Source organism: Heterodontus francisci, chromosome 4 (assembly GCF_036365525.1).
Source record: "Heterodontus francisci isolate sHetFra1 chromosome 4, sHetFra1.hap1, whole genome shotgun sequence".
NCBI classification, from domain to species: Eukaryota; Metazoa; Chordata; class Chondrichthyes; order Heterodontiformes; family Heterodontidae; genus Heterodontus; species Heterodontus francisci.
The window spans coordinates 15,208,129-15,230,077 of NC_090374.1; the positions used below are offsets into that span (position 1 = coordinate 15,208,129).

The 21,949-nt window shown below is 45.5% G+C and overlaps 1 protein-coding gene across 1 annotated transcript in view; it reads right to left on the bottom strand.

Annotated features, from left to right (window-relative positions):
* The window catches only part of LOC137368624 (CXADR-like membrane protein), a 30,853-nt gene extending 26,318 nt beyond the window's left edge, over positions 1-4,535 (bottom strand). The window contains exons 1-2 of the mRNA XM_068028765.1: positions 4,225-4,535; positions 1,889-2,263 (exon numbers count right to left, since the gene is read on the bottom strand). Coding sequence (XP_067884866.1) covers positions 1,889-2,263; positions 4,225-4,483 — 634 coding nt within the window. The 5' untranslated portion in view covers positions 4,484-4,535. The remainder of the gene's footprint in view (positions 1-1,888; positions 2,264-4,224) is intronic.
* Positions 4,536-21,949: the final 17,414 nt, after the last annotated feature.

Consider the following 21,949-nt stretch of genomic DNA (forward strand, 5'->3'; position numbering starts at 1 on the left):
TCGGTAACTTGGATATTCATCATTTAGGAAAGATAGGCAAAAAAAGAAAAGGAGGTGGAGTTAGCACTCTTAATAAGGGATGAGGTCAGTACATTAGTGAGAGAGGATCTTAGATCAAAGGATCAAGACGTGGAATCTGTTTGGGTGGAGCTAAGAAACAGCAAGGGGCAGCAAACATTGGTGGGATTTGTTTCTTGGCCAATAGTGGTAATGTGAAGCATGGTATTAATCAGGATATTAGAGAAGCCAAGCCAAAAAGACGTCCTGCCTATCACACAAATGAGTAATGTGATATATGAATTTCAATGCCAGTCTGATACTAGGTATATAGGCCGTACGTCCCAAAGACTGGCAGATCGTATCAAACAACATGTCCCTTCTGCTATTCGCAACGGGCAAGGTACAGGCCGTACCCAACCAGCCCGTGGTTGCAAAACTCAAAACACAGTTTCCAATATTATATGTGATTCTGCGATTGGACAATATTTGCTAAATAATCCTCAGTGTGCTAAGAATTACGATTTAAGATAGTCAGTAGGGCTCACAGTGTGATGCATTTGTGCCTACTGGAAGCTACATATATTAATACACAGGGCCCTGTTCTTTGCAGGCAGAAAGAACATGTACACACATTATGCCTGTTTCAGCTAAACAAAATAAGTGACAGCCATTTGCTGGTTCATTCCTTAGGACAATGCCTTGACCAATTAGAGTCAAGCTGCCTGGTTTAAATTTCAAACAAAGCTTGGCAGTTAAACTGTCAGTCACCACAAACTGGTGCATTCTCCATGGCAATGCCTCCACCAATCTGATTCCACTTGCCAACCAATCAGCACTGTCTTCTCATACAGTATAAATTTGTTGCTTTCCCTTGCATGGGTATTCTGTGAATTGTCCTGATGAGTGCAAGATGAAAAGATTCGACAAAATGTCTCTGTTTTCAGAAATACTGAAATTAGTATTATTAATGAGGTAGTATTTGAAAAGTTAACCGGATTGAATGTTGATAAATCTCCTGGACCAAATGAGCTACATCCCAGAGTATTGAAGGAGGTGGTTATAGGGATAGTGGATGCATTGGTGGTTATCTTTCAAACTTCTATAGATTCTGGCAAGGTTCCTGTAGACTAAAAAGTAGCAAATGTAACCCCACTTTTTAAGAAGGGAGGGAGAGGGAGAATGGAGAACTACAGACCTGTTAGTTTGACATCAGTAGTGGGGAAAACGTAAGAATCTATTATAAAGGATGTGATAACTGGACACTTGGAAAATAACGGTAAAATTGTGCAGAGTTAACATGGATTTATGAAAGGGAAATCATGTTGGACAAACCTGTTGGAGGATTTTGAGGATGTAACTGGCAGAATAGATAAGGGGAAATTGGTGTATTTGAATTTGCAGAAGGCTGGATGGGAAGCTTTGGCAGGCCAGAGTCTGGTCCGCGGGTCATATGTTGGACAACCCTGGTCTTATTTAATTAAAGGGTGATCTAATTGAGGTGGTCAAGGTGATTAAAGGAGTTGATAGGGTAGATAGAGAGAAACTATGTCCTCTGGTGGGGGAGTCCAGAACAAGGGGACATAACCTTAAAAGTAGTGTTAGGCCATTCAAGGGTGATGTCAGGAAGCATCTCTTCACACAAAGAGTCATGATAATCTGGAATTCTCCCCGAAAAGCTGTTGAGACTGGGGAGTCAAATAGAAGTTTAAAAACTGAGATCTTTGTTAGGCAACGGTATTAGGGTTAAGATACAGATCAGCCATGTTCTAACTGAATGACAGAACAGGTTCAAGGGGCTGAATGGCCTCCTCCTGTTATGAAAACTAGAAGATGTCAGAATATTACTATGATGTTGCCACACCAGTCGAGTTTTTATTGTGAAGCTTACCTCTCTTCAACCACCAGATAGTAAAACAAATTAAAAGAAAGAAGATAATTAAAATGGCAGGCCAAATGTAGAGAACAATATTCAACTTGTCCTTTTCATCAGCGGAGAAGTGGATTTGACAGACGTCTCTCCCGTGTTCATTTACAGCCACACAGCTGTAGGTCCCTCTCAGTGTTGGGTTAAGAAACTCTCCTACAGTTTGATGTTTGTCCGGCACTCGTGTGACTGTTGCACTGTTGCTGTCCTCAGTCAATGTGTTGTTTTCAGGGTCAATCCATGTGATGTTGGCAGGTGGCTCCCCTTCAACCCTGCACATGATGGTGTCTCCACTTATATTATCATTCACAGCTGACAGTTCCAGGATGGTGGCTGGGGCTTGGGCAAGAAAGTTACAATGAGTTAACTCAGACTAACAGATATTGGCATTACGATTGCTGAATTCCCCACCATCAACATCATGGGGGTTACCATTGACCAGAAATTGAATTGGACCAGCCATATAAATGGCTCTTGTGGCTACAAGAGCAGGTCAGAGACTGAGAATTCTGCTGTGAGTAACTCACCTCCTGACTCCCCAAAGCCTGTCCACCATCTACAAGGCACAAGTCAGGAGTGTGATGGAATATTCTCCACTTGCCTGAATGGGTGCAGCTGCAACAACACTCAAGAAGCTCGACACCATCCAGGATAAAGCAGCCCGCTTGATTGGCACCCCATCCACCACCTTCAACATTCACTCCCTTCACACAATGGCAGCAGTGTGCACCATCTACAAGATGCACTGCAGCAACGCACCAAGGCTCCTTAGACAGCACCTTCCAAACCCGCAACCTCTACCACCTAGAAGGACAAGGGCAGCAAATGCATGGGAATACCCCCACCTGCAAGTTCCCCTCCAAGTCACACACCATCCTGACTTGGAACTATATCGTCGTTCCTTCACTGTCGCTGGGTCAAAATCCTGGAACTCCCTTCCTAACAGCACTGCGGATATATCTACCCCACATGGACTGCAGCGGTTTAAGGAGGCAGCTCACCACCACCTTAATAAATGCTGGCCTAGCCAGCGACGCCCACATCCCATGAATGAATAAATTTTTTTTTATAGGAACATAGGAGCAGGAGTTGGCCACTTAGCCACCCGAGCCTGTTCTTCCGTTCAATGAGATCAGGGCTGATCCGTGACCTGAATCTATACACCCACCTTTGCCCCATATTCCATAATAATTTTCGTTCACAAAAATCCATCAGTCCCAGTTTCGAAATTAACAATTGATTCAGCATCAATTGTCATTTGTGGAAGAGTTCCAGACTTCTACCGCCCTTTGTGTGTAGAAGTGTTTCCTAATTTCACTCCTGAAAGGACTGGCTCTAATGTTTAGACTATATCCCCAAGTCCTGGACTCCCCAACCAGAAAAAATAGTTTTTTTCTCTCTCTACCTTATCTGTTCCCCTGAATCGTTTGAAAACTTTGAACAAATCACCCCTTAACCTTCTAAATAAAACCCTAGTTTGTGCAATCTCTCCCTGTAATTTAACCCTTGGAGTCCAGGTATCATTCTGGTAAATCTATGTGGCACTCCCTCCAAGACCAGTATATTCTTCCTAAGGTGTGGTGCCCAGAATTGTTCACTGTACTCCAGGTGTGGTCTAACCAGGGCTTTGTATAGCTGAAACATGACTTCTACCCCTTTGTATTCCATTCCTCTAACATAAAGGCCAGAATTCCATTAGCCTTCTTGATTATTTGCTGGACCTGTTCATGACATTTTAATGATCTATGAACCTGGCCCCCCAAGTCACTATGGATCACCACTGTTTCTAACCTTTAACCTTGAACCAATATTAAAGGTGCATGGTGGCAAGATCCATTATGTGACACTGAGAAGCACATGCGCAGAGAGAGGTGGCAGCTAACATCCAGAGATTGAATTGTAATGTTTAGTGAGGGAATGGATTGACTCCTGATAAACGGGGACATGGGTTTGATGTTAATGGAACAGACGAATGGAATTAGCCTGAGAGAGTCTGTGGCCTAGAGAATGGATCCTCTAAACGGCCTCCTAAGCTCCGATATGGTGGACAGGAAGTGCTGCTCAACCTGAGCTGGAAAGACACCTCCCGCCCTGTTGGTCAAGGCCAATAATTCAGTGCACATTGTCCACAGATAGAAATAGCACTAAAGGGTCAGTGGAAGCCAGGGTTCATGAATTGGAACTACAGTGGTTTAGGTCTGTCTCAAGTCTCAGCTCATCCCTGGGATTGAATTTGCTCTTCTGTTTGTTCAACATGTTTTATCATTTACCCCACATTGTTGACATTGACGTTTCCTTACCGACAACCTGTAGTTTTATCCCATCCTGCGTCACATTTTCCCCTCCCCCATTCTTGACGTGTACATGACAGAAGTAGTCACTGGAGTCATTCAGCTGCAGGTCCTTCATCCGTATGGAGGCATTGCCTTGGGTTAGGTTTCCGATCAGTTCATACCGATTGTCTTCATTTACAGTAGCTAGGTCAGTATAGTAAGAACCAGGACTGCGGGTATGAGTGTGATTAAAAACAGTGAACTCTTTGTGTGGATTCTCCTTCATCCAGAGGACAGTGATGGAGGTCACATTCAAGTCAGGGAGATTGAAGGTGCAGGACAATAGAACATAGAACATACAGCACAGAACAGGCCCTTCGGCCCACAATGTTGTGCCGATCCTTTGTCCTCTGTCAAGGACAATTTAATCTATACCCCATCATTCTCCTTTATCCATATACCTATCCAAAAGCCTTTTGAAAGTCCCTAAAGTTTCTGACTCAACAACTTCCCCGGGCAAGGCATTCCATGCCTCGACCACTCTCTGGGTAAAGAACCTTCCCCTGACATCCCCCTTATATCTCCCACCCTTCACCTTAAATTTATGACCCCTTGTAACGCTTTGCTCCACCCGGGGAAAAAGTTTCTGACTGTCTACCCTATCTATTCCCCTGATCATCTTATAAACCTCTATCATGTCACCCCTCATCCTTCTCCTTTCTAATGAGAAGAGGCCTAGAATGTTCAGCCTTTCCTCGTAAGACTTATTCTCCATTCCAGGCAACATCCTGGTAAATCTCCTCTGCACCCTCTCCAAGGCTTCCACATCCTTCCTAAAATGAGGCGACCAGAACTGCACACAGTACTCCAAATGAGGCCTTACCAAGGTCCTGTACAGCTGCATCATCACCTCACGGCTCTTAAATTCAATCCCTCTGCTAATGAACGCTAACACCCCATATGCCTTCTTCACAGCCCTATCCACTTGAGTTGCAACTTTCAATGATCTATGCACATAGACCCCAAGGTCTCTCTGCTCCTCCACATGCCCAAGAACCCTACCGTTAACCCAGTATTTTGCATTCATGTTTGTCCTTCCAAAATGGACGACCTCACACTTTTCAGGGTTAAACTCCATCTGCCACTTTTCAGCCCAGCACTGCAACCTATCCAAGTCCCCCTGCAGACGACAATAGCCCTCCTCGGTATCCACAACTCCACCAACCTTTGTATCATCTGCAAATTTACTGACCCACCCTTCGACTTCCTCATCCAAGTCGTTAATAAAAATCACAAACAGGAGAGGACCCAGAACTGATCCCTGCGGCACGCCACTGGTAACTGGGCTCCAGGCTGAGTATTTACCATCTAAGACCACTCTCTGCCTTCTATCAGTTAGCCAATTCTTAATCCAACTGGCCACATTCCCCACTATCCCATGCCTCCTGACTTTCTCCATAAGTCTACCATGGGGGACCTTATCAAATGCCTTACTAAAATCCATGTACACCACATCCACTGGTTTACCCTCATCCACTTGCTTGGTCACCTGCTCAAAGAATTCAATCAGGCTTGTGAGGCAAGACCTACCCCTCACAAAACCGTGCTGACTGTCCCGAATCAAGCAGTGTCTTTCCAGATGCTCAGAAATCCTATCCCTCAGCACCTTTTCCATCAACTTGCCTACCACCGAAGTAAGACTAACTGGCCTGTAATTCCCAGGGTTGTTCCTATTCCCTTTCTTGAACAGGGGCACAACATTTGCCACCCTCCAATCACCTGGTACCACCCCCGTCAGCAGAGAAGATGAAAAGATCATTGCCAGCGGCTCTGCAATTTCATCCCTTGCTTCCCATAACATCCTTGGATATACCCCGTCAGGCCCGGGAGACTTGTCTATCTTCAAGTTATTCAAAAACCCCAACACATCTTCCCTCCTAACGAGCACTTCCTCGAGCTTACCAGTCTGTTTCACACCGTCCTCTTCAGTAATACACCCCTTCTCATTCGTAAATACCGAAGAGAAGTACTCATTCAAAACCTCACTTATCTCTTCCGGCTCAACACACAGTCTCCCGCTATTGTCCTTGACCGGACCTATGGTCCCCCTGGTCATCCTCATATTTCTGACATACGCGTAAAAGGCCTTGGGGTTTTCTTTTATCCTACCCGCCAAGCATTTTTCATGCCCTCTCTTAGCTCTCCTAATCCCTTTCTTCAGATCCTTCCTGGCCATCTTGTATCCCTCCAGAGCTATGCCTGTGCCCTTTTTCCTCAACTTTATATACGCATCCTTCTTCTTCCTAACAAGACTCTCAACCTCTCTTGTCAACCACGGTTCCCTCACATGACCATCCCTTCCCTGTCTGACAGGGACATGCTTATCAATGGCCCCTACTATCTGCTCCTTGAAAAAGTTCCACATTTCGACCGTGCCCTTCCCTGCCAGCATATGCTCCCAACTTATGCTCCTCAGTTCCTGCCTGACAGCATCATATCTACCCTTCCCCCAATTGTAAACCTTGCCCTGTTGCACATACCTATCCCTCTCCATTACCACAGTGAATGCTACAGAATTGTGATCACTATCTCCAAAGTGCTCGCCCACCAACAGCTCTATCACTTGCCCTGGTTCATTACCTAGTACCAAATCCAATATTGCCTCCCCTCTGGTCGGGCAGTCTACATACTGAGTCAGAAAAGCTTCCTGGACATACTGCACAAACACTACCCCATCCAAACTATTCGATCTAAAGAGTTGCCAATCAATATTTGGGAAGTTGAAATCCCCCATAATTACTACCCTGTGACTTCTGCTCCTTTCCAATGTGGCAGAATCTCCCTTCTTCCCAATCACTGGCCACATATTGTTCTTATTAGCTGAGGATAGAGAAGGGTTCCAAAGAAAGTACATTATTCTTTCGGGCAATTACATTGAATAGAGTTTATACAATGTATATCTTCCTGTGCACTGTGAGCTTATCTCTGATGGCAGTGCAGGAACACAACAGCAACCTGCTGTAATGTAATGAAACATCCCAAAAGCAGCATTATCAGACAAAACTTCACACTGAGTCACATAAGGAGATCTTCAGACAGGTCAAAGCTTGGTTAAAGTGGTAGGTTTTAAGGAGTGTCTTAAAAGAGGAGAGAGAGGTAGGTGGAGAAATGAGGAAGGGAATTCCAGAGTTTAGGCCTAGCCGGTTGAAGGTGAAAAGCAAATGTGTCGCGCAGGCAGCTTTTGGACACCGTTTGAGCTTGGACATAGACAGCTCATCTCTTAGCCACGTACTGGGCAGCAGTGTACCTCCCTCACGCTCGGCCTCTACACACCGTCCCCTCAGAGCAGGCAGGGCCCCAGACTGATTAACAAAGGTGGGAGTGAAAATCTTATACATTTCCTTTTCAAGTATTTATCCAATTCCCATCTGGAAGTTACGATCGAATCTGCTTCCACCGCCCTTTCAGGCAGCACATTCCAGATCACAACAACTAGCTGCGTAAAATAAAACTCATCTGTCTGTTTATCTCAAATTAACTCAAACCTGTGTCCTCCGGTTCCGGTTACCAACCCTCCTGTCCATGGGAACAGTTTCTCTAGATTTACTCTATTAGAACTCTTCATAGTGTTAAACAGCTCTACTAATTCTCATCCCTGCCATTCTAGTAAATCTCCTCCGCACTCTCTCCAAGTCCTTTACATCCTTTCTAAAGTGTGTTGCCCAGAATTTCACACATAATAACTTCCTTTTGTTCTCTAAACCTCCAGTAATAAAGCCAAGAATCCCTTATACTTTTTAACAGTGTTATCAAGTTGTCCTGCCACCTTCTATTGTTTGTTTATGTGAAGCCCCGGCTCTGTATCTCTCCATCCCCTTTAAAATTGCACCATTTAGTTTATATTGCTTCTCCTCATTCTGCCTTCCAAAAATAAAAAATCACTTCATCCTTTCTCACAACAAGCCAGCCCATGAAACATTGGAAGATCTTCCTCTTTGAAAAGACTTCCTCTTGTTCCAGTGAAGTAGAGCCCATGACTGAATGCAGAGGATCTTTTTCAATGTGAGACCTGACGAATTCCGGATCAAAATCAGACCTGATAACAACATGGACATTCCAGAAACATTTTGAGGTCTAACACCTCCAATGCAGGAGCATGGTTTGTGACTGGACAGACAGTGATTTAATGATTGTGTTGCAGGTTTAGTAATCTAAAGGCCTGGGTAAATAATTCTGTAAGTGTAAGTTCAAATCTCCCCATAGACATACAAACTTACCAATTCAGTTAGGAAAAAACTAAAATGCTGGCATCAGTAAAATGACCCATGAAGGTGTTGGATTTTTGTTTTTAAAAACAAAAACCAACTGTTCACTAATGTTCAGCTTGGCCTGGTCTAGATGTGATTTCACTTCCACCATCTCTGAAGGGTGATGAGGCATTGCCAGTGATGCCCACAAACCAAGAAGCAATTCTTAAAAACATACATGTATGTGCTCCAGTTGCTTCACAGCTCAATCTTATATCGAGTTTGAATTATTCCTTACCTATCATCTTGACAACTCCAAGCTCATGTTCAAATTTTGCTTTCTTTCTGTCTTTGGGATTCACACGACAAATATATTTGTTAATTGTGTCCTCTTTCCTCAGCTTTTTGATGATCATGGAAGCATTGTTCTCTCTCGGGTTCCCCGTCGCTTGGTAACTCTTGTTAATATTCTGGTGGATCAGATTCTGAAACCCATGGTTCTGCGAGTTTGGAGATGGATAATTTGTGTAATTAAAAATCGCTTTTGCATTTCCATCTTTCCACGTGACGGTGATGTTACCTTTATATCCAGGGTGAGGGTGAGTGAACTTGCAGAACAGGACCACAGGCTTCCCTTCCCTACCCGTCACCCTATCAGGGGTCTCCATGGTCCAGCCATGTTTACTGAGACCTGTGAGGACACATAGATTTCGTGTCAACCCTTAACTGAGGACAACAGTCAAACACAGCACAGACGAACCACAAAACATCCTGTTTGTCTAATGTCTTTCTGATCTTCTTTGGCCTCCTTATCTCGAGAGACCATGGGTAAGCGCCCGGAGGTGGTCAGTGGTGTGTGGAGCAGCGCCTGGAGTGGCTATAAAGGCCAATTCTAGAGTGACAGGCTCTTCCACAGGTGCTGCAGAAAAATTTGATTGTCGGGGCTGTTACACAGTTGGCTCTTCCCTTGCACCTCTGTCTTTTTTCCTGCCAACTGCTAAGTCTCTTCGACTCGCCACTCTTTAGCCCCGCCTTTATGGCTGTCCGCCAGCTCTGGCGAACGCTGGCAACTGACTCCCACAACTTGTGATCAATGTCACAGGATTTCATGTCGTGTTTGCAGACATCTTTAAAGCGGAGACATGGACGGCTGATGGGTCTGATACCAGTGGCGAGCTCGCTGTACAATGTGTCTTTGGGGATCCTGCCATCTTCCATGCGGCTCACATGGCCAAGCTATCTCAAGCGCCGCTGACTCAGTAGTCTGTATAAGCTGGGGATGTTGGCCGTCTCGAGGACTTCTGTGTTGGAGATACGGTCCTGCCACCTGATGCCAAGTATTCTCCGGAGGCAGCAAAGATGGAATGAATTGAGACGTCGCTCTTGGCTGACATACGTTGTCCAGGCCTCGCTGCCATAGAGCAAGGTACTGAGGACACAGGCTTGATACACTCGGACTTTTGTGTTCCGTGTCAGTGCGCCATTTTCCCACACTCTCTTGGCCAGTCTGGACATAGCAGTGGAAGCCTTTCCCATGCGCTTGTTGATTTCTGCATCTAGAGACAGATTACTGGTGATAGTTGAGCCTAGGTAGGTGAACTCTTGAACCACTTCCAGAGCGAGGTCGCCAATGTTGATGGATGGAGCATTTCTGACATCCTGCCCCATGATGTTCATTTTCTTGAGGCTGATGGTTAGGCCAAATTCATTGCAGGCAGCCGCAAACCTGTTGATGAGACTGTGCAGGCACTCTTCAGTGTGAGATGTTAAAGCAGCATCGTCAGCAAAGAGGAACAAAGAACAAAGAACAAAGAAAATTACAGCACAGGAACAGGCCCTTCAGCCCTCCAAGCCTGCGCCGATCCAGATCCTCTATCTAAACATGTCGCCTATTTTCTGAGGGTCTGTATCTCTTTGCTTCCTGCCCATTCATGTATCTGTCTAGATACATCTTAAAAGACGCTATCGTGCCCGCGTCTACCACCCCCGCTGGCAACGCATTCCAGGCACCCACCACCCTCTGTGTAAAGAACTATCCACGCATATCCCCCCTAAACTTTTCCCCTCTCACTTTGAACTCGTGACCCCTAGTAATTGAATCCCCCACTCTGGGAAAAAGCTTCTTGCTATCCACCCTGTCTATACCTCTCATGATTTTGTACACCTCAATCAGGTCCCCCCTCAACCTCCGTCTTTCTAATGAAAATAATCCTAATCTGCTCAACCTCTCTTCATAGCTAGCGCCCTCCATACCAGGCAACATCCTGGTGAACCTCCTCTGCACCCTCTCCAAAGCATCTACATCCTTTTGGTAATGTGGCGACCAGAACTGCACGCAGTATTCCAAATGTGGCCAAACCAAAGTCCTATACAACTGTAACATGACCTGCCAACTCTTGTACTCAATACCCCGTCCGATGAAGGAAAGCATGCCGTATGCCTTCTTGACCACTCTATTGACCTGCGTTGCCACCTTCAGGGAACAATGGACCTGAACACCCAAATCTCTCTGTACATCAATTTTCCCCAGGACTTTTCCACTTACTGTATAGTTCACTCTTGAATTGGATCTTCCAAAATGCATCACCTCGCATTTGCCCTGATTGAACTCCATCTGCCATTTCTCTGCCCAACTCTCCAATCTATCTATATTCTGCTGTATTCTCTGACAGTCCCCTTCACTATCTGCTACTCCACCAATCTTAGTGTCGTCTGCATCAGGAGTTCCCTGATGAGGACTTTCCATACTTTGGACTTCGCTCTTAGACGGGCAAGGTTGAACAACCTGCCCCCTGATCTTGTGTGGAGGAAAATTCCTTCTTCCGAGGACTTGAACGCATGTGAAAGCAGCAGGGAGAAGAAAATCCCAAAAAGTGTGGGTGTTTCACACCACTCAGGATAGGAAAGGGGTCTGATGAGGAGCCACCATGTTGAATTGTGCCTTTCATATTGTCATGGAATGAGGTGATGATACTTAGTAGCTTTGGTGGGCATCCAATCTTTTCTAGTAGTCTGAAGAGGCCACGTCTGCTGACGAGGTCAAAGGCTTTGGTGAGATCAATGAAAGCAATGTAGAGGGGCATCTGTTGTTCACGGCATTTCTCCTGTATCTGACGAAGGGAAAACAGCATGTCAACGGTCGATCTCTCTGCACGAAAACCACACTGTGCCTCAGGGTAGACGCGCTCGGCCAGCTTCTGGAGCCTGTTTAAAGCGACTCAAGCAAAGACTTTCCCCACTATGCTGAGCAGGGAGATTCCACGGTAGTTGTTGCAGTCACCGCGGTCACCTTTGTTTTTATAGAGGGTGATGATCTTGGCATCGCGCATGTCCTGGGGTACTGCTCACTCGTCCCAGCACAGGCATAGCAGTTCATGTAGTGCTGAGAGTATAGCAGGCTTGGCACTCTTGATTATTTCAGGGGTAATGCTGTCCTTCCCAGGGGCTTTTCCGCTGGCTAGAGAATCAATGGCATCACTGAGTTCCGATTTTGTTGGCTGTATACTGTGCTGAATTATGAGCAGTTGTGTGTTGTGTGTTCACGCTCAGTGGGAAATGGGTTGGAGTGCATCCATCTCACTGGACCAAGAGGAACAAAATAGAACCGGATAGAACTTCAGCAGCAGAAGTTGTTTCACACCCCCTGTCTGTAACTACACTTTCCTGGAGAGATTGTTAACCCAACAGAGTATTTGTCTTTAAAACAAAAGTAAAGAACTAACTTTCATTTACACAGCTTTCTTCAAAAACTCCTATATAACCAGTGAGATACTTTTGAAGCAAAAGAAAAATCCTGCAGTTGCTGGAAATTTGAAATCGAAAATGCTGGAAATACTCAGCATCTTGTGTGGAGAGAAACAGAGTTAACATTTCTGATCCTTATATCTCTAAACTTTCTCCAGTTCTCGACGTAACTGGTTTTAAGCAAATACAGAGGCAGGAAAAGCGGGGAGAGGAGGAGAGAGCAACGGGGAAAGTCCGTATGGCATGAGAAGGGAAACAAAAAGCAATGAAGGTGAACAAGGTAAAAGAGACAAATGGAAATCCGGTCGGAGAGAAGAGCAGAACTTCTTCAGAGTTGCCATTCCTGGAAGAGAAGTGGCAGTGAATTAAACACTAATACAAAGCAAAATACTGCAGTTGCAGGAAATCTGAAATAAAAACAGAAATTGCTGGAAATACTCAGTAGTCCCTGTTTTAAGAAAGGGGTAACGAAGCAGCCAATTATGCACAGCAGGATCCCACTAGCAACAATGAAATAAATGGCTATGTCATATGTGTTAGGTTCCTTGAGGGATAGATGCCCTGCCTGTGCTGGCACTTTCAGACACCTATCTCATTATTTCCACGCCACTGCACTTTCCCTGCAGCCCAAAAGAAATAAACAAAGAGCTTGCATTAACATATTTTATCTTTCTTGTACTACATATCTGCATTTATACATTATTTATGTAGTTCCTTTCACAATCTGAGAGTGTGTCAAAGAGCTTGACAACCAATGAAGTATTTCTGAGTGTTGGAATGTGGAAGACATTATTTGCTGCTGCTAATTAGCACACAGCAAAAATGCCAGAAACTGTAATAAACTAAACAACCAGATTTTTAAAATATTCTTTCATGGGATGTGGGTGTTACTGGCAAGGCCAGCATTTGTTGCTCATTCCTAATTACCCTTAACAACTATGTACCTGTGAGGCAGGGAGGAAGTTGTCGAGCGAGGGAGCCGTGGTTTACTAAAGAAGTTGAAGCGCTTGTCAAGAGGAAGAAGAAGGCTTATGTTAGGATGAGACGTGAAGGCTCAGTTAGGGCGCTTGAGAGTTACAAGCTAGCCAGGAAGGATCTAAAGGGAGAGCTAAGAAGAGCAAGGAGAGGACACGAGAAGTCATTGGCGGATAGGATCAGGGAAAACCCTAAGGCTTTCTATAGGTATATCAGGAATAAAAGAATGACCAGAGTTAGATTAGGGCCAATCAAGGATAGTAGTGGGAAGTTGTGTGTGGAATCAGAGGAGGTAGGGGAAGTGTTAAATGAATATTTTGCGTCAGTATTTACAGTAGAGAAAGAAAATGTTGTCGAGGAGAATACTGAGATTCAGGCTACTAGGCTAGATGGGATTGAGGTTCACAAGGAAGAGGTGTTGTCAATTTTGGAAAGTGTGAAAATAGATAAGTCCCTTGGGCCAGATGGGATTTATCCTAGGATTCTCCGGGAAGCTAGGGAGGAGATTGCAGAGCCTTTGTCCTTGATCTTTATGTCGTCATTGTCGACAGGAATAGTGCCGGAAGACTGGAGGATAGCAAATGTTGTCCCCTTGTTCAAGAAGGGGAGTAGAGACAGCCCTGGTACTTATAGACCTGTGAGCCTTACTTCGGTTGTGGGTAAAATGTTGGAAAAGGTTATAAGAGATAGGATTTATAATCATCTTGAAAAGAATAAGTTCATTAGCGATAGTCAGCATGGTTTTGTGACGGGTAGGTCGTGCCTCACAAACCTTATTGAGTTTTTCGAGAAGGTGACCAAACAGGTGGATGAGGGTAAAGCAGTGGATGTGGTGTATATGGATTTCAGTAAGGCGTTTGATAAGGTTCCCCATGGTCGGCTATTGCAGAAAATACGGAAGTATGGGGTTGAAGGTGATTTAGAGCTTTGGATCAGAAATTGGCTAGCTGAAAGAAGACAGAGGGTGGTGGTTGATGGCAAATGTTCATCCTGGAGTTTAGTTACCAGTGGTGTACCGCAAGGATCTGTTTTGGGGCCACTGCTGTTTGTCATTTTTATAAATGACCTGGAAGAGGGTGTAGAAGGGTGGGTTAGTAAATTTGCGGATGACAATAAGGTCGGTGGAGTTGTGGATAGTGCCGAAGGATGTTGTAGGGTACAGAGGGACATAGATAGGCTGCAGAGCTGGGCTGAGAGATGGCAAATGGAGTTTAATGCGGAAAAGTGCGAGGTGATTCACTTTGGAAGGAGTAACAGGAATGCAGAGTACTGGGCTAATGGGAAGATTCTTGGTAGTGTAGATGAACAGAGAGATCTTGGTGTCCAGGTGCATAAATCCCTGAAGGTTGCTACCCAGGTTAATAGGGCTGTTAAGAAGGCATATGGTGTGTTAGCTTTTATTAGTAGGGGGATCGAGTTTCGGAGCCACGAGGTCATGCTGCAGCTGTACAAAACTCTGGTGAGACCGCACCTTGAGTATTGCGTGCAGTTCTGGTCACCGCATTATAGGAAGGATGTGGAAGCTTTGGAAAGGGTGCAGAGGAGATTTACTAGGACGTTGCCTGGTATGGAGGGAAGGTCTTATGAGGAAAGGCTGAGGGACTTGAGGTTGTTTTCGTTGGAGAGAAGGAGGAGGAGAGGTGACTTAATAGAGACATATAAGATAATCAGAGGGTTAGATAGGGTGGATAGTGAGAGTCTTTTTCCTCGGATGGTGATGGCAAACACGAGGGGACATAGCTTTAAGTTGAGGGGTGATAGATATAGGACAGATGTTAGAGGTAGTTTCTTTACTCAGAGAGTAGTAGGGGCGTGGAACGCCCTGCCTGCAACAGTAGTAGACTCGCCAACTTTAAGGGCATTTAAGTGGTCATTGGATAGACATATGGCTGAAAATGGAATAGCGTAGGTCAGATGGTTTCACAGGTCGGCGCAACATCGAGGGCCGAAGGGCCTGTACTGCGCTGTAATGTTCTAATTCTAATTCTAACTGAGTGGCTTGTTTGGCCATTTCAGAAGGCAGTTAAGAGTTAACCACATTGCTGTGAGTCTGGAGTCACATGTAGGCCAGACCAGGTAAGGATGGCAGATTTCCTTCTCTAAAGGATATTAGTGAACTAGATGGGTTTTTACGACAATTGATGATAGTTTCATGGCAGCATTACTGACAGTAACTTTTAAATACAGATTTTTTAATGAATTATATTTAATAATTAATTGACTTTAAATTAGAGTCATACAGCACAGAAACAGGCCCTTCGGCCCACCGGGTCCATGCCGGCCATCAAGCCTTTCTATTCTAATCCCATTTTCCAGCACATGGGCCATAGCTGTGTATGTTATGGCGTTTCAAGTGCTCATTTAAATACTACTTAAATGTTGTGAGGATTCCTACCGCTAACACCCCTTCAGGCAGATTCCAAAAACCCTCTGGGTGAAATTTTCTTTCCTCAAATCCCCTCTAAACCTCCTGCCCCTTACATTAAATCTATGCCCTCTGGTTATTGACACCTCCACTAAGGGAAAAAGTTTCTTCCTATCTAACATATCTATGCCCCTCATAATTTTGTATACCTCAATCAGGTCCCCCCTCAGCCTTCTCTGCTCTAAGGAAAATATCCCTAGCCTATACAGTCTGTCTTCATAGAGTAAATACTCCAGCCCAGGCAACATCCTGGTGAATCTCCTCTGCACCCTCTCCAGTGCAATCACCACCTTCCTGTAGTGTGGCGACCAGAACTGTACACAGTACTCCAGCTGCGGCCTAACTGGCGTTTTGTACAGCCCCATCATAACCTCCCTGCTCTTATATTCTAGCCTCAGCTAATAAAGGCAAGTATCCCATATGCCTTCCTAACCACCTTATCTACCTGTGCTGCTGCCTTCAGTGATCTATGGACAAGTACACCAAGGTCCCTCTGACCCTCTGTACTTCTTAGGGTCCTTCCATCCATTGTATATTCCCTTGCCTTGTTAGTCCTCCCAAAATGCATCACCTCACACTTCTCAGGATTAAATTCCATTTGCCACAGCTCTGCCCATCTTACCAGCCATCTATATCGTCCTGTAATCTAAGCCTTTCCTCCTCACTATTTACGACACAACCAATTTTCATGTCATCTGCGTATTTACTGATCATCCCTCCTATATTCTCATCTAAATCATTAATGTACACTACAAACAGCAAGGGTCCCAGCACCGATCCCTGCAGTACACCACTGGTCACAGACTTCCACTCGCAAAAACAATCCTCGACCATCACCCTCTGCCTCCTGGCACTAAGCCAATTTCGGATCCAATTTGCCAAATTGCCCTGGATCCCATGGACACATCTTTTTACCCAATCTCCCATGTGGGACCTTATCAAAAGCCTTACTGAAGTCCATGTAGACTACATCAACAGCTTTACCCTCATCTACACATCTAGTCACCTCCTCGAAAAATTCAATCAAATTGGTTAGACACAATCTCCCCCTGACAAAGCCATGCTGACTATCCTTGATTAATCCCTACCTCTCCAAGTGGAGATTAATCCTGTCCCTCAGAATTTTTTCCAATAGTTTCCCTACCACTGATGTTAGACTCACCGGCCTGTAATTACCTGGTTTATCCCTACTACCCTTCTCGAATAATAGTACCACATTTACCGTCTTCCAGTCCTCTGGCACCTTTCATGTGGCCAGAGAGGATATGAAAATTTGTGTCAGAGCCCTTTCTCCCTTGCCTTATATAACATATTGGGATACATCTCAACTGGGCCTGGGGATTTATCCACTTTTAAGCCCACTAAAACCGCTAATACTTCCTCCCTTTCAATGTTAATATGTTCAAGTATATCACAATCCCCCTCCCTGATCTCTGCACCTACATTGCCCTTCTCCATAGTGAACACAGATGAAAAGTAATCATTTAAAACCTCACCTACGTCTTCTGGCTTTACACATAGATTGCCACTTTGGTTCCTAATGGACCCTGCTCTTTCCCTGGTTATTAGAAATACAGCACTGAAACAGGCCCTTCGGCCCACCGAGTCTGTGCCGACCATCAACCACCCATTTATACTAATCCTACACTAATCCCATATTCCTACCAAACATCCCCACCTGTCCCTATATTTCCCTACCACCTACCCATACTAGTGACAATTTATAATGGCCAATTTACCTACCATCCTGCAAGTCTTTTGGCTTGTGGGAGGAAACCGGAGCACCCAGAAAAAACCCACGCAGACACAGGGAGAACTTGCAAACTCCACACAGGCAGTACCCAGACTCGAACCCAGGTCCCTGGAGCTGTGAGGCTGCAGTGCTAACCACTGCACCACTGTGCTATCTTCTTGCCCTTAATATACTTATAAAATGTCTTGGGATTTTCTTTTATCTTGACCCAGTGTTTTTTCATGCCCCCTCTTCGCTCTCCTAATTACTTTTTAAAGTACCCCCCTACACTCTCTGTACTCCTCTCGGACCTCCTCTGTTTTCAGCCCTCTAAATCTGCCTCCTTTTTTTTTCCTTATCCAATCCGCTATATCCCTTGACATCCAGGGTTCCCTGGACTTATTGGCCCTACCCTTCACCTTAACGGGTACATGTTGGCCCTGAACTCTCACTATTTTCTTTTTGAATGACTCCCACTGGTCTGATGTAGACTTTCCTACAAGTAGCTGCTCCCAGGCAATTTTGTCCAGATCCTGTTTTATCATATTGAAATCGGCCTTCCCCCAATTCAGTACCTTTATTTCCGATCCATCTTTGTCCTTTTCCATAACTACCTTAAATCTTAGAGTTATGGTCACTATCCCCGAAATGTTCCCCCACTGACAATTCTACCACTTGTCCGGCTTCATTCCTGAGATTAGGTCCAGTACCGCTCCTTCTCTTGTAGGACTTTCTGCGTGCTGGCTCAAAAAGCTCTCCTGGATGCACTTTAAGAATTCCGCCCTCTTTAAGCCTTTTGCACCAAGACTTTCTTTTTTTTTCTTTTGGGCCTCCTTAACTCGAGAGACAATGGATACGCGCCTGGAGGTGGTCAGTTCTTTGTGAAGCAGCGCCTGGAGTGACTATAAAGGACAATTCTAGAGTGACAGACTCTTCCACAGGTGCTGCAGATAAAATTGGTTGTCGGGGCTGTTGCACAGTTGGCTCTCCCCTTGCGCCTCTGTCTTTTTTCCTGCCAACTACTAAGTCTCTTCGTCTCGCCACATTTTAGCCCTGTCTTTATGGCTGCCCGCCAGCTCTGGCGAACGCTGGCAACTGACTCCCACGACTTGTGATCAATGTCACAGGATTTCATGTCGCCTTTGCAGACGTCTTTAAAGCGGAGACATGGACGGCCGGTGGGTCTGATACCAGTGGCGAGCTCGCTGAACAATGTGTCTTTGGGGATCCTGCCATCTTCCATGCGGCTCACATGGCCCAGCTATCTCAAGCGCCGCTGACTCAGTAGTGTGTACAAGCTGGGGATGTTGGCCGCCTCGAGGACTTCTGTGTTGGAGATACGGTCCTGCCACCTGATGCCAAGTATTCTCCGGAGGCAGCGAAGATGAAATGAATTGAGACGTCGCTCTTGGCCCCAGTTAATATTGGGGAAGTTGAAATCCCCTACTATTATTACCCTATTATTTTTACACCTCTCTGGGATTTGAGTACATATCTGTTCCTCTATCTCTCCCAGACTGTTTGGAGGCCTGTAGTACACTCCCAGCAAAGTGATTGCCCCTTTTTGTTTTTAAGTTCTACGGATTTGGCTGCATTTGAGGAACCTTCTGAGATATCATCCCTCCTTACTGCAGTAATTGACTCCTTGATCAATAGTACAATGCCACCTCCTCTTTTACACCCCCTCTGTCACGCCTGAAGATTCTATACCCTGGAATATTGAGCTGCCAGTCCTGCCCTTCCCTCAACCATGTCTCTGTGTTAGCAAGAATATCATAATCCCATGTGTTAATCAATGCCCTCAATTCATCTGCCTTACTAGTAAGAATCCTTAAGTTAAAATAGATGCAATCCAGCCTTGCATTTTTCCCTTGTGCCTTAACCGGTCTATATTTGCTCTGCCTTTCAGACTGACTCAGTTTCTCTTCTATATTTGACTGTTCATCACCCCCTACTGTACCTCCACTCTGTATCCCATCCCCCTGCCAAATTAGTTTAAACCCCACCCCCCACCCACCCCACAACAGCACTAGCAAATATCCCAGCAAGGATGTTGGTCCCGTTCCAGTTCAGGTGCAACCCATCCAACTTGTACAGGTCCCACCTTTGCCAGAAACAGACCCAGTGATCCAGGAAACTAAAGCCCTCCCTCCTGCACCATCTCTTCAGCCACACATTCATCTGCTCTGTCCTGCTATTCCTATACTCACTCGCACGTGGCACTGAGAGTAATCCAGAGATTACAACCTTTGTGGTCCTGCTTTTTAATCTGCTACCTGGCTCCCTAAATTCTTGTTGCTGTGGTAGGATGTAAACCGGTGTCCCCAGGGCATTAGCCTGGGTCTCTAGATTATTAGCTTAATGACATTACCACTCTGCTTCACTTTTTCAGTGGTATTACTTAAGAAATAAATCTTGGCCAGGACACTAGTCTACTGTATCCTAATCACAGGTATCAAAGGCTATTTAATGGGATAGATTTATTTCTGTGTTCTGTCTAAATTCAGTTCAGATGATCTCACTCACACTGGCTCTAGCTCTAACCTCCAGCTCCTAATTCACACAATTCACCCCATTTCACACTCCCACTGGAACTGCCAGAGTGAACAAAGACCAAAGTCCGTTGAGTTCACCAGCTATCATCCTTGTCTTCACATGATGCAATGATAATGGTGTTCCTGAATAATTGTAATGATCAGTCTCTATCAATCAGTCTGTACAACCTGTCTTCATAATTTACCGTTTGAGTGCCGGTATCATTCTGGTGAATCTGTGCTGCACCCCCTTCCAAGGACAAGATATCCTTCCAGAGGGGCGGGGCCTGGAACTGAGATGTGGTCACATCAGAGCTTTATAATAACATAGAAGCAGAAAATGTAAGGCACAGAAGGAGGCCATTTGGCCCATTGGTCAGAGTTTTCCCATGGGCTTTGGGACCCTGCCATCGGGACCAAATGGGGGTCCCGAGCCCACCTCCATGGTCGCCATCCTATTAATGATGGCAGCCAATCCAATCCAGAGCCTCGGCAGCAGCACTGGGAGAGGTGAGCTCTGCTGAGGCAGGTCTGAGAGCACCATGGTGTTTCAAAATGGAGGCGCCCCCAGAGAGGTACAAATAATTAAATATTTTAGAGGGAGGAAGGCAGCGGGCCCCGCGGAGCAAAGTGGAAAGGCCTCTGGGGGGGCGGGGGGGGATAATCACTGGGGCAGTGAGGTGACCTTTCCTTCCTGCTACCCCTACATTGGGGAATGGAGCTTCTGGCTCTGATGACACCCCCTCCCCCCCCCACCTCCCCCCACCGCCTGCCACAGGGAGGCTGCCTCCATTGAGCTGGTGGCCTCCCCCACAGCTGGGTAGAGAAGGGGGGGGGGGGATGTGGGTGAGGGGGGGGGTCATCAATGGAAAAATGCTGGTGGCCCAAACTATTTCCCCTAATTGGGGCCTTAATTATTTAAATTGTCTGCCCGCCTTGGTGGAACAGCCAGCCAATCCGCATCCCAGCTTGACTTGGGAAACTCCCTGGCTGTGGGAATGTATTGGGGATCCATCCCGACACAGCTCCCCCGATTTACTGGCCACTCTCTGACTCTAACCCTCCACGGGTTCTCCATGCATCCGGAAATTTCTGCCTATCAAATCCGTGCCAGCCGAGACAGAGCTATCCAGCCTGGTCCCACTCTCCAGCTATTGGTCTATAGCCCAGTAGGATACAGCCCTTCTACTGCATATCCAAGTGTGATGGTTTCTGCCTTTACCACCCTTTCCGGCAGTGAATTCCAGACTTCCACCAGCTTCTGGATGAAAACAATTTACTCCTCAACTCACCTCTAATCCTTCCACCAATTTAAATCTGCATCCTTTGGTTGTTGACCTCTCTGCTAAGGGAAATAGGTCCTTCCTATTCACTCTATCGAGGCTCCTTTTAAGGTTATACACCTCAATTAAATTTTCCCTCAGCCTCCTCTGTTCCAAAGAAAACAACCCCAGCCTTTCTTCATAGCTAAAATTCCCCAGTCCTGACAACATCCTCGAAAACTTTTTCTGCACCCTCTCTAGTGCAATCACACCCTTCAAGTAATGCAGCGACCAGAACTGTCCGCAGTGCTCCAGCTTCAGTCTAACTAGTGTTTTACACTGTTCTAGCATAAACCCCCTTCTTTCATACTCTATGCCTCAGTTAACGAAGCAAATGATCCCATAAGCCTTCTTAGCCACTTTATGTACCTGTCCTGCCATCATTGTAATCTCTCATGTTTCAAATTACTATTATTTATAAAGAAAGTTAAACCAAGCACACACACGAGCACAAAAACACACACACGTTTAAGTATAAAGTACTTTTTTCCACTGGTAGGACAATTCTTGCCTCTATATCAGTACAATATTCAGTATAATACAAAGGAACCACGTCTTCTCAGTCTGCAGTGAGACCCAGTTCTTTCCTACACAGTAAAAGATTGTAACAGACAGAAAACAGACTCCAGTTTCTCACTGGAGAATACGCACGTTCTGCTGAGCCGGCCAGTGTGAGTGCACAAAACAAGATGCACAACATTTTCTTCACTCCTTCAGCGCACAGATCTCTCTGATGTCCCACCACTGACTCCCTGGAACTGAGACAGTTCCTC